This window comes from Stegodyphus dumicola, chromosome 3 (assembly GCF_044657685.1).
Source record: "Stegodyphus dumicola isolate Sdum_Otavi_A_Nest chromosome 3, ASM4465768v1".
Lineage (NCBI taxonomy): Eukaryota > Metazoa > Arthropoda > Arachnida > Araneae > Eresidae > Stegodyphus > Stegodyphus dumicola.
Window position 1 is genome coordinate 140,109,834 of NC_140770.1, and position 14,109 is coordinate 140,123,942.

General features: G+C 31.5%; 1 protein-coding gene across 3 annotated transcripts in view; it reads right to left on the minus strand.

Annotated features, from left to right (window-relative positions):
- LOC118188188 (PX domain-containing protein kinase-like protein) overlaps positions 1–14,109 on the minus strand; it is a 96,232-nt gene that overhangs the window by 52,101 nt on the left and 30,022 nt on the right. For all 3 annotated transcript variants that reach the window (XR_004758069.2, XM_085813371.1, XM_085813370.1), the window contains exons 5-6: positions 11,078–11,151; positions 1,897–1,971 (exon numbers count right to left, since the gene is read on the minus strand). Coding sequence is in view for 2 of the 3 variants with exons in the window: in XM_085813371.1 (XP_085669497.1) it covers positions 1,897–1,971; positions 11,078–11,151 (149 nt within the window). In the remaining variant the exon portion in view is untranslated. The remainder of the gene's footprint in view (positions 1–1,896; positions 1,972–11,077; positions 11,152–14,109) is intronic.

Below are 14,109 nucleotides of genomic sequence, written 5' to 3' on the forward strand. Positions count from 1 at the left end.
CAGATTCAATAAATGTTTACTCCATTCTTGAAAATATGGAACTAACATTGAAATCAATTTCGCATTTCATTGTCAACTCCTATTTCAATGTCAAAACAAACACCAATCCACCAAAAAATTTATTTTAACTGACAAATCCACAGGCCTATTTGCTAAAGCAGTTTTAAAGGTTTTTTTTTTTTTTTTTTTTTTTTTTTTTGGTACTTGTATATTAAAGCAACCATTGTGGAAGAAAATCACCATCTTTGAAATTAATTGCCAACAAATGCAAGATGCATACATAAGTACAATTTTGTTATATTTTACTATTATTTATAATGTTTTTATTATTTTCCTGCATTTCCTGCCCAGCATTTTAGCCCAGAAGGGATATTAATCTTGCACTGATTCACTTTAATTATTGTCCACTGTAAATGCATTGTTTCACTTTTCATTCAAATTTATTCCCATTTGGCAAAATGTAAGATATTATTCTTTCAAACTGAATCTGGCTAATATTGATTAACAAACTATGCTGTTTAAAAGCTGTAGAAACATTGGGTATTTTTTTAAAACAGGAAAGATGAAAAATTTGGAATGCCTTCGCCGGGAATCAAACCACAGACCTCTGGAATACCCACTCAGTGTGCAGACCTCCACATCAAGAAGGCGGAAGAAATACCTTATATACTCTCCCTTTTAAATGGCAACTGGGGTTTTCATGTGACCCAGTCACCAAATCCTGGGTGTGGAGAATCATCATCCACCATTCTTTTAGTTCGGGCACCTCTATAGAGACATTAGGAATTTTTGGAAGCAGGCAAGATGAAAAATTAGCAATGCCTTCGCCAGGAATCGAACCACGGACCTCTGAAACATGTGGCCAGCGTGCAGACCACCACACCAAGAAGGCATGCCAGAGAGGTGGGAGAAATACCTTATATACTCCCCCTTTTAAAGAGCGACTGAGGTTTTGAGAGGACCCAGTCGGCAAATCTGGGTGTGGAGAATCATCATCCACCACCCTTTTAGTTCGGGCGCCACTGTAGAGACATTAGGTATTTTTTCGAAGCAGAAAGATGAAAGATTTGCAACGCCTTCGCCGGGAATCGAACTACGGACCCTCTGGAATATGTACCCAGCATGCAGACCACCACATCATGAAAGCATGCTAAGAACATGGGAGAAATACCTATATAAAGAAACTGATGCAATTCTTAAGAATATAATTATTTTTTAAATTTTCAATCAGAATTAATTTAAATAAAAATATTTTTAACTAATGAAAAGATATTAATTTTTTAAAAATATTAAAAAATTGTATAGTATTATGCTATATATTTTTTCACTTTTGAAATATACAGAAGATACATAATGTCCCCATGTTAGTTTAAATGTACATTCATGTAGTAGCCTAAAATTGTTTCACTATTCCACCTGGGCCATCACTATTGATAAACCTCATTAAACTTTAAAAGAGCCCTTTAAAGGTAACTGTTAAAACATGAGCCCTTTCAGATTCTTTTTACTACTGATTCCCCCCCTTTCTCTTTTCTTTAAATTTCATGCCAAGCATTTTGTACTTGGTAATTCTGGTGGTCAATATAGCATACAGGTCATATAGGTCATTATACCAATTTGTTTTTCATTATAAATTCAAAGCTTTAAGCTTTTACTTATACACAATCACTTAAGAATAAAAATAAAATAAAATTACAGTAAAGCTAATTCAATCCTGATCACATATTCGACAGTTCCTATTTGCCAGGAGCTAAAATTATTTTGTTTAACTTTACTTTGGCTAGCATTATGTCTTATAGGAATACACTCAGAACAATAACTCAGATATCCATGTATTTTTAAAACGGTGATAAATGTTTCATCATTTTTAAACAGAAAACATAAATGTTAACAAACCTGCACATTTCCAAGCAATTTTACAGCAGATGATAGGTCTTTCTCATTTAAATGTATATCAGGCCCCATAGCCATCTAGAACATTTTTAAAAAAATAAAAAAAAAAATCAGTATAAACAAAATTCAAACATTCAATTCTAATCAATGCAATCTAAAAGATTTAATCAGTCAGAGATTAAGATTCAAATATTTAAAGAAAAAAATCTATAATCACATTTATACGCAAATAACTGATGTGAATATTAAAATAACTTTAGACTTTGCACAATGCATGAACTTAAAAAGCATCTGGTGTAAATACACAGGCATCAGATGTTAAAAAAAAAAGTTCCAATGTTGCTTAGAATTTTTAAAAAAATTACCATTTGCTCTAATTCTACTCATAAGGACTATATAACTACAACTTGCAAATTGCTGCTTTTGTATAACATATTTTTCACATCACTATCTCTTAGTTTTCTACAATTATCATTTTCCAAATTTTCCTTCTTGGTTAAAATAATGAGAAAAATTTAACCACATACACTGAATCATGACTTCCCAGTTTATTTTCTTGGACTTAATAAAAGGCTTACATTATTCTGCTCCTCTAAATAGTGATGGGCAACTTCGGTACTTTCTTGTACCCAGTACAAAATACCCGTTACTCAAGTAACCGTTACTTTGAAAAGTACCGAAAACCGATTTCAAATACCGAGTACCCAAGTAACGATTTGGAGTACCGAAGTAACGAAATACCGGAGTAACGGTTTGCTGTACCGGAGTACCCTAGTAATGATTTGAAGTACTGAAGTGCCCTAGTAACGATTTGGAGTACCGAAATACACAACTAACGATTTTGCGCACTGAAGGAACTCTGCCACGTCACCATGTGTTTGATTTTATCTGTACAGAGTAAGATTTTGAATATCAGAAAACATGTCAACTACGGAAGTATCTGAGGAGCAGGAGAGCGCGGCGGGTTGTTTCTGGTGTTGGGTTTGTGTAGATTGTCTTTGATGGCCAGTGGGGGTTAGGAGGATTGGCGCGGGAAGTGGATGGATGGAAACATTTTCGCTTTCGGTTGTGTCTTGTGTGCAGGTGCAGCAAAATCGATGGGTGCTCTGTCAATTTTTTGAAAGGGGTCGTCCATAAATGATGTCATGCTTGGAGAGGGGGGGGTTAGTGAAATTGTGACAGTTTGTGACAAGGCGGAGGAGGGGGTAACAAGAAGTGTGACATCATATTTTGATTAAAATAAAAATGTTTAAAATCAGCAGACTGAATTTTGAAGTTATTTTAAAATTACCAAAATTTGAAGGTATTTCCTTAATTGGGGCGAAAGCAACTTTCATGTGATTCTTTTTTTTTACTTACATTCCTTTCTTACCAAAAAAAAAAAAAAAAAAAAAAAAAGGCATTCAGAGTAGGTTTTGAGAATAGGGTAGCGGCAGAAATTGTAATTTTATTCCTATTGTGTATTAATTATGTTTTTTGCTGTAAACTTTTCTCTTATTTCATACAAAATAAGTGCATGAATCATTATTATTGTTATATTTACAAATGTCATTAAAACATATAGTTTAAATTTAAAAATAAAGACTGAAATATTATCTATAGCGTAGTGCTACGTTTTTGAACTGCAAGTATAAGTTTACGTAATATTGCGTGACATGTGACAAAGGGGGGAGGGGTATGTTAAAGTGTGACACTTTGTGACAAAGAGGGGGAGGGGGTGCAAAAGGTTGCAGAAAAGTGTGACATCATTTATGGACAGCCCTAAATGAGCATAGTTGCGTACTTGAAAACGTCGGAAGATTTTCTTTGTATAATATTGAAGGAAGGGAGAGTACACTATGTTTTTTTCGGCTGTGTTGTGTTGTTGGATGGAAACAAAGGGAAAAAAATCGGAAAATAGAAATTTTGATGCAACACTATACTATGAGTAAAAACGTCGCAATAAATTTAAAATAGAAAATTAACTATAACTAGCTGTGTAGCAACCCGATAAGATGCAGTTTCCTAAGTAAATATCAGAAAGTTAATGATCAATCTGTTTTAACATGATATTTTTTATTTATACGCATACATAACATACCACAGAAGTCGTTTAATACCTTCAATTCGGTAGTAAAGGGCATAGGGGTGCATAGGTTCTATAAATTAAAATAATCACAAACCTTTATCCCACTTATAGATAAGATAATGACCTTCAGTACCACTGCGAAATAAAACTTATTCAAGCTACCAAATTTTAAAAAAGATAAATCTCTTATTCTCTACTCTCCCCTATATATATTAAAACTTCTGAATAAAAAAGTAAGATAATTTAAACATTAAATATAACATAAATGACCTTGTGTGTTTAATTGTACAACACTAGCATAAAATAAAATTTACACATTTATTCACATACACATGGTTGAAGAGCTTTTTCACAAAAAAGTTTATACTGTTCCTTTTTAAATTACATTTAGGTTTATTTTAAGTTAAATTTGTACTTTTGGAGATTTGGCACCGTACAATAAACAACAAAATGATTAGAAATATTTTTAAAAACAAAAAATATGATTTAAAAAAATGCATAAACATATATATTTGATTTAAACATTTTGAATTACCAAAAGCACTAGAAAATGAGGTATGTTTTGAAAAGTGAGATAATGTAATATATTTGGATGTACTACAGTAATAAGTAAATTTCAGCAAAATGGTTAAAAATATTTTTAAAAATGCACAATATGATTTTAAAAGGCACATTCAATATAACAATTTTTAATTGAAGATTATCAAAAAACACTAGAAAATAAGATAGCAAAGGGTTTAAAACTGTGAGAGCGAATACCTGGATGCAGTAACTGCTGTAAACACAAAAATGCAACAGAATGGTAAAAAATATTTTTAAAACTCAAATTACAGCCAAAGTGCATTCGACATAAGAATTTTGAGTGAAAGATTATTAAAAACATTAGGAAATAAGGCAGCATGTCTTTAAAACTACGAGAACGTAATATCTGGATGCTGTAACAGCAGAAGCAACGAAAATATTTGTAAAATCGCATTATATAAATTCAATAAGTACATTCGATATAAAAATTTTAATTAAAGATGATTTAAACACTAGAAAATACGATAGCATGCTTTCAACTATATGAGAACTTAACATATGTGAGTACAGCTAAGTAAATAATAGAACCGTAGAACTTTATATTATATTAATAATCTAAATACAATTTCAAAATAATATTTTTTTTAAGAAATTGACATTTGAATGAAGTAATATTTCATTTAATTAAAACAAATAAAACTTTGATACGCTGTGCAAAATGTTATAAAAGTATCAAATTTTTTAACTTTATGGAAATTTAAGGCATTTAATTCCTTCTATTTTTTTTTATTTTTTTTTTATAAAGACCACTTAAAATATGTAACGAAAGATTAAGCATAAAAAAATTGACTCTAGAAACAGTTTTGAAAATAATGCAGCGAAAATAAACATAGAAATAAACATTTTAAGCTGAACTTAGGTTGGAATTTTAAGAAGGTCAACAAATGATTAAATATTATAATTGTAATGTAAGAAAATTAGTTGTTTCAACTTTTGTCCACTCAAACGGTTTCGCCGATCATTCAGTATTAATCCAGCATTAGAGAACACCCTTTCGCATGGCACTGAAGTAACCACAAGGCCTAATTTTTTTCGTGATAATTCATACAAATTAGGAGGAAATACATTTTAATTCTTTTCCCACCACTCCAGTGGATCAGATTTCCTGGAAAGAATGGGCTCTTGCAGGTATCTTTTCACTTCTGCCGCAGCTTTGTCGATCGCAGCGTCTGCTCCGGGATCTGATGAAGTTCGAGAGTCTTTACTCTCAAACTCGAACCAAACCGATGATTCGTCTATCTCTTCATCATCCCCTTCCACATCCTCAACAAGATTATGGGTAGTTTGTGCAACTACCGATAACTCACAGATAATATCACTTTCAATTTTTTTGGCAACATCACATTTGAGACCCAATTTTTTTATTCGGAGGTCAAGGAAAGCGGCTTGAGCAATGTCTTCTCTTGAATCGATAGTTACCCAATTCACGTTGTAGTACTAGTACCACATTTTATACTTGTTCATTAACACTTTGACTAAGCAGATTTTCACAGATTTTTTGAAGTCCGCCGATTAACACAGGCGCCATAGATGCTGACAAGCATTTTTCCGAACTCAACTCGCAAGTCACCTTTTCAAAAAGTTTCAAAACGTCACAAAGATGTTGGACACTTTCCCATTCTGGCACATCAAGAGCCTCCGGGGGGTCATTCATCAAACCCATTGTAGAACGAATAGCATCTTTCAGTTTAAGGAAACGTTTTACCATATAAAATGTGCTGTTCCAACGAGTCTTCACATCTAAGACGACTTTTAAGTCTTTTCTCTCCTCGCTAGAGCACAGATATTTTCGCAGATTTTTTGCAGCGATATTATTTCTCCTGTAAACTATCACAATATCCCTAATTTTCGTTAGAAGGTCGTTAACCTCGTTTAGAGAATTTGTGACAGCCAAATTGAGAGAGTGTGCAATGCATCCTAAATGTTTTAACTTTAGTTCGCTGTCGACAGCGTTAATCATATTTTTGGCATTGTCAGTCACTATTAAAGACACTTTTTCCATCGGAAAATATGGTTGGCAAATGTATATGATATTTTCTGCAATATTTTTGGCTGAATGACGTTCATCAAAAATTGAGCAGTCAATCAGTACCGTTTTCCTTTGCATGTGTTTGTCAATAAAATGGCCTGTCACGGCCATGTAACTTTCAGCCTTTTGGTTGCTCCAACAGTCTACAGTCAAACAGATATTTTGTACAGCACTAAAAACGTTTTTTAAACTATTCTTTTTTTCTTCATAAGCAGCAGGAAGCAAGGATTTAGAAACCGTTTTCCGTGAAGGTAAGGAATAAGTTGGATTCAAAGCCTTCGAGTATTCTTGGAATTCCTCATTTTCTACGATACTTATTGGTTGTAAATCCTTATATACCATTTTGATCAGTGCGCGATTGATTACTTCTTTTTTATGTACATCCATCGTACTTCTCTGGACAAACTGCATTATGCTGCACTGGGAATTTTGTGAAAATACACCAATAATATCACAAGCACTGTTGTCTACCGTAAGTTGTGTAGTCTGCTGGGATGTGCATGGTTGCCCACCATCTGCAGGGCTAGTGACGACAGAACAAACTGGAGCGGCATCAATATCATCAACATCTTGATTCGGCAAAGCGCGTTTCTCGTGCAGATTTACACAAGGATGCTTCCTTTGCAAATGTTCTTTTAAATTTCCTGTTGAACTACCTTCGATGGATAAAAGGTCTTTACAAATGTCACACATAACTTTTTCGTCTTTATTAGTATAGGAAAAGTGCTGCCAAACCAAGCTGAATTTCCTTTTCTTACCAGACATTTTATAATTCGATTTTTTTTTTCTGAGGCGTAAGAAACTGATAGAGACTAAGCAATTCTAACGTACCGATACTTACCAGTACGAGATAAGAATGAATCTTATGGGAAAAGTGACGAAGTTGGGAGATGGTCATCAGCATCGTCAGATAAGCATAAAAAAATTCTATTAGCGGCTTCCGCTGTTCACTCCAGCGCAAATTCTAAAATCAGCACTATGCTGTGAAAAGGGTAAGTGCAATATCGCCTAATGATTCTATTATTTAGACATGAAAGAGCAAAAAATTCAAAGGAAAAAAGGGAGGGGCATGTATGTTTACATAAACATGTCCGGATAATTTTCGGTGTTCCATTCGATAGTTTTTCCTCCCTCAAATAAGCTCCAGAGGGAGTATAAAAAAAAAAAAAAAAAAAAAAAAAAGAAAGAAAGAAGAAGAAGATTCGGTCTCCCAGGTCAAAGTTCACCTCTCTTCCTATCGGAGGAGCGTTGTCACGTCCTGTGGGGGGTAAAGCAGGCATTGACAATTCTGCGTTAGGCACGTGACCTGGGTTTAGTTTTTGGCGAGATGAAAATCTGTTTTTAGAAGGGGGAAGAATTGTTTTAAGTAGGTCAGTTATCTTTGTTCTTTCATTAGAAAAGTTTAAAATTGCATCTGTATTTTATGTTGATTGACTTAGTGATACACTAGATGCTGTGACATTTTCTGAAGTAGGTACAGCGGGATAAAAAAGTATCATATTTATTTTAAAAGGATCATATGATTTACGTTGCCCTATTAAGCAAGCAAACGAAAAATATTTTTCATGATTTATGCTAAAAATATGTTGAGAAAAAGGAAGTAATCTAGTTGGTAGTTGATTCCATTCACCAATCCAACAACAGCAACTTACCAAATCAATCATTTCAGATCCACGCAGTTTTTTCCTACAAACAATGAAAAATTAAAACGTGCACAATTCGGATTGCAAATCATCTAGCGCTCCCCTCCCTTTCCCTCCTGACTATACCGACTCCAATCACAAGCGAGCAATGCCGGCGACAGTGACTCCAACTGCTACTATTCCCCCCCACATACGCACACAACGAACGGCCTTTTGAAAAATTTCCACTATTTCACACTCGTCCTCCCGTGCACACAAAGGCAATTAATTATACTACCTCAAACTCTAGTCTCCGTCACGAACGGAACGGAAGTTGCCCCCTTTCACGTTTGCCATTCCATGCCCTATTTCAAGATCATTCATGGACACAAGGAGCGCATATCACCATTTCGCAAATACAACCAGATACTACTGTCCTCGTACCAAATCCGAAGTGAGCTGAACCCTCATCGATCCTCCAGTAACGAATACTGAAATACGGAGAAGAGACGCATATTTTCGTTACAAAGTAGCGAATACCGAAAAGCATCCGTTTCGGTACAGAAGTAACGAATACCGAAAAATACCCGTTTCGGTACACAAATAACGAATACCGAAAAGTACTCGTTTCAGTACAGAAGTAACGAATACCGAAAAGTGCCGATTTTGGTACTGAAGTAACGGGTACTTGGATGTACCGATTTTCAGTACCCGTTACAAAATACCCGGTTCGGTAGTACCGACTCATCACTACCTCTAAATGATGCTATCAGTAACAATACAAGTATCTCACTATATTGTTTACCATATACAATTTGAGTAAAGGAACTTGTTCAATAATGTAAAAACATCATCAGTATTTGGCACAATCATTACTTTTGCTTACAGTTAAATTTACTATATTTTTATCATTACTTAATAAATATCCTATTAACTTTTATTTCTGCTGCCATTTTCTTTACATGCATTGATAAATAAAGTTGCTATAAATTCAGTAGAACATTTTCTTTTAGAAGAGAGACAAAAACTGGTCCTAGAAATGTGCAGTGGTTCTTAAATAAAATTAGCCTAGTCCTTGCCCTATATTTGTGCATAATTTTAAATGACAGTAAGATTGTTATAGTTCAATAAACTGCAAATCATTATTTAAAATTAAATTAATTAAAGAATTATTATCCTAACTGAAGATTCTCACCATACTTAATTTAATAATATTACAAAAAGAAAATCACGAGTCTATACAGACATGTTACAAGAAAATTAAAAGAAACTGAAGCTGACGTAGATTTGAACTATTAAACTTTCTCAAAAAAATTCAGCTGATGTCTATTTGAACAGCATCTTAATGGTCAAGAATTATTTCAGTAAAGAATTTTAAAAATAAAATATTTATTCAATTCGCGAAATATTCATATATATTTCAATTCGCAAAAAATTTTCATCTCAAAATATTTTACAAGAACTGAATTTTGCTTTTGGAATTCTTCTGCATATCACTGGGAGCAAAGTAAAAACTTCGCATGAAAGCTGCATCAAAACCATTCATACAATGCCTAGACTTTGTAAAACCTTTCATGCAATGGCCAGATGTTCTAAATTCATTCATGCAACTGTCTGATAGTTTTACAAAGTGTACACATTGTAAAATCATTCATGGGATGTCTATGCTTTGTAAAACTACACAGGATAATACATTTCATAAAAACCACTCAAGCAATGCCTACACTTTTATTAAACCAGTCATGTGATGCCAGCACTCTGTAAAACCATTCTTGTCATCACTCTTCCCAAAGCATATATAAATCTGTTATCAAGATTCACATTTGCAAGCAGGAACACTGCTTGTGATTACTAAATATAATATATTTACTAATCACCATTCCTACTGAACACTAGTTAAATTAATTGTACAGACAAACCCTGTTCCCAAAAAGAATATTAATTTTACAAATGGTTTATGCTTGCATGGTTACAAATAGTTTCACATACAAAACATAGCAAATATTTTCTGAACATGATAGATTGTGAAGAGAACTAAATATCACTGAAAGAGGAAACCTGATCTTTTTTACAACAGAGCAACATGCAACTAGCAATTTTCTCTCAAAAAATATATTCATCAGCATATTTCCAGTAACAATCAACAGCTCCTTTTTATTATGATAATTTATATCTAAAAACAAGAAATCTACCTTTTAAGCTGGTTATTTTAAGGGGGGGAAATGGCACAATTTACATTCATCAGCCAATATGGCAACCTTTTAAGATGGTTTTTTAAGGGAAAAAATAGCACAACTTACAAACTTTTTTATTGACAATACTTACACTGAACAAAAGAACAGTGTTAAGAAAAGAAAGAAACTGTTATGATAAAAAAGAACAACACATTTAATTTAACACTTAATTAAATTAAATTAAGTAGCCAATAGGCAAGACAAGAACATACAGCTTCCTGTAGAAAATTATTCAGTGTATGCTGTTTAATAGAGAAGATCAGATTTGTTTCTTGAGTGGATCTAAATGTTTTTATAATTTCATCCAATAAATTTCGAGCTTTAATCATAATTTCCTGTTGTTAATACATTTGTACACATTACTAACAGTCTGCAACATGATATTAAAAAATTCAGATTTCTTGAATTTTAAATGTTTATTTAGTGAAAGAAAACAAACCACATAATTTTCATATTACCTTTGGTGGTATATAAATAGAACAAAATTACTAATACCAAAAACCAATATATTATAAACACTGAAAATGTATGAGCATATATGCCACATAGAATACATTTTTGATTTAGGTCGAAGGGAAAACAAAATTTCTAGAATTAAATTTTAAGAATAATAAGTATATAAGAGAAAAGATTAACATAAAATTAATACCCATGAAAGAACAAATCGCTTCTTTGGTTCATTTTTATTTTTTATACTAAAATATTGCTTTCGTATACGCCAACCTAAAACAAAGAAACATATATGTGAAAGACATAGAAAATTCTGTAAACCATATGCATTTTTTAACACGTAATTAAATTATTTTCCTTTTTAGTGCTTCAGCAAAATATTTATAATCATTCAATACTTATTTTAAAAACTTCTATTTTTTATATTTATATTCTTTAAATACTTTAATATTAAAAAAAAAACCTTTAAAAAATAAAAATTTTATAGGTGATATATTACTGAAATTTTTTTTAAAAATTACATAAAATATTAATTAACTTAAATTTTTATTTTATTTATATTACTGATTTCCCCTTTTAGCTGATTTGCTAATTTTCTTGCTTTTATTAAAATTACTTAATTATTCAAAATGTTTTTAGTCATATAAACAGGTATTTTTATCTAAACTTACTATATAATTCAAAACCAAGTACTAAAATATGTTCATAGAACAAGGTACAAGTTCAAATACTAAATTTATTTAAAAAATAATTTGTGAAGGAATATTTTAATTTTTACAGTGCTTTTAAGATAATTTTTCACTACATGTAGAGAGAAATTTCTAATAAAAATATCTGCTGCCAGAAAAATTCATGTTACAAAGAATCTGTTAAAAAACAGGGGTGTCTAGAATCATCAGATTTTGAACACATTGTCCTTCACCCAGACATATACACCTCGAGTTTTGAATTTTTTACTTATTTCATATTTTGTTTGAATTTCATTATTTTCTTATTAACCACTTAATTGAATTTTTTACCTGAATTTTATCCAAAAAGTGTCACACTTTTTTACTGCATTTTTTTGTTCATATTATGTCTGTAAACAGGAAAACGCTATTAAAATTAACATTCGTGACATTTTTAAGCATTTAGAACAACTTTTTCTATAGCAAATAAAAACAGTACTATTTTTTCTGCATGTTGTTTTTCCTTCTTATGTAAGTACCTAACAGGGAAATTACATTTATGGTTGTATATATAAAAAAATACAATTAATTTATGTTCAGTTAGCCTTTTTTTCCCAAGGATTTTGATTTAGTGTGATGTAAATTAAGATACGACAAAAGGCATGATCTAGGTAAAAATAACAAATCTCTATTCTAATTCTTTTGCTGTTGTAATTTTACTTCAAATCGAACATATATCGCAGCATCTTGCAGGTCTTATTTTTTATTCTCCTGTACATAAAATCACCTGTAAAAGTGTCTTCCTGCTTAATGGAGCTGGTAAACAACCAGGAATACCCTTCCTTTACCTTTTACTGTGCATGCCTTTCAATCAGTCAAACGATAATATCCAAGTGAAACTGTAAATTTGCATATTTACCACCATGGTTTTCATACTAGTATTGGAGTCATCCAGAAAACTTTCACTAATCCCAGCAGCAATAAATGAAGATGATATAACAGAAGTTTTTCATTGCGATGGCAATACTCAGTCATCAATCAACTAACAAACAGCAAAATTTATAGTATGGTTATAAATCCAGAAAATATCACTGAAATAACGAAGAAAGTGACTGAGAACTAAAAACTTTTGATTGATAATTTAGTAGAAATTCTTGGTGTGGCAATTACAGGATTTGAACAATAGAATTTTAACAAAAAATTACGTCTATCTGTAGATTTAATGAGAAAGTATTAGCTCAAAAAAATGACGTTAACAACTTAAATTGAAGAATGTTTAATAAAGTAAACTAACAAATATTGATTAATCTTTTTTTTCGTAAATTTTGATTCCCTTAAGGTCATTATTTTATGAACCATCATTTCATATTTTTAAGTTCATAATTTCTATATGTCATCATAAGATTTGAACTAATGATCCAGTAAAATAAATCTCAAATCCAGAATTGCCAAAGTTCCAACGTGTCCGGATCTTGGACTTTATCCTGTATATAGGTGACTGGCTGTGCAAACTGATTGTATCCAAAAGCATTTAATGATGACAAATTGCTTCATTAATTTTCATACAGGAAAAGTTCTTTACGTGAAAATGAAGTAATATACGTAACATACTGCCTAAAAAATTGCCACAAGTATACAGGTAACCTACTTTAAGAGGGGTTACTGGTACCATATAATAAGAGCTTAATATACTTATAAAATTATACCGCAGTTCATAATTATACTTTAGTTTCGTTAAAAAGGCTAAGCTATTAATGGTGACATGCATATTTTCCTCTGGTATCTGACACTCATGAAATAGCTTAAATGTCAAACAATAATTTTCTTCTTTTTAGATTTAATAGTACTGATAAAGTTCTGGCATCATAAATATGGAAATGGATATTCAATAGGAAGTAGCAGATATGTTTAATAAAATTGGCAATCATGTGATACATTTAATTTTTTAAATGACAGTACAAGAAGTTTATATCATCCAGGTACTTTTATGAATTTTTTTTGGAGGGAAAAAGTGATGATAAGATTTTATCTGTTATATTAAACAAAATCATATGATCCTCATAACTATTTTTACTATTGGAAAATATACTTTTATTTTTTAATCATATTTTAAATTATTCATCTAATAAACATTTATCATGGGGAAACACGAAAACTAAAATTCTGACAATTACGCTTCATGTAATCTCAAACATATCAAGTATTATTTTTCTTGTGCTCAAGTTTCATTTCTTTTCAATGAAAACAATAAAGTAATTGGAGAACTTGTGTGAGATCTGAAAATGTTAGCTACAAATACCAATCTCAGACTAATGACTGAATAAGGTAACTGAAAGAGGCAAAAATTATAATTTTCATTTTGTAATTAAGTGCAAATCCTGTAAAGCAAAAAAAGAGCAGAATCCAAACCATTACTTGAAAGTTACTAATTAACTCAAATTTTTCATAATTTATACATAAAGTTTTTCTTTTCTCTCTTTCAAGTTTCCCATAACTGTTGAAAACACACGTAAAAAAAAAAATTATTAAGCTAAGCTATAAATTTTAAATTTGAGAGATAACT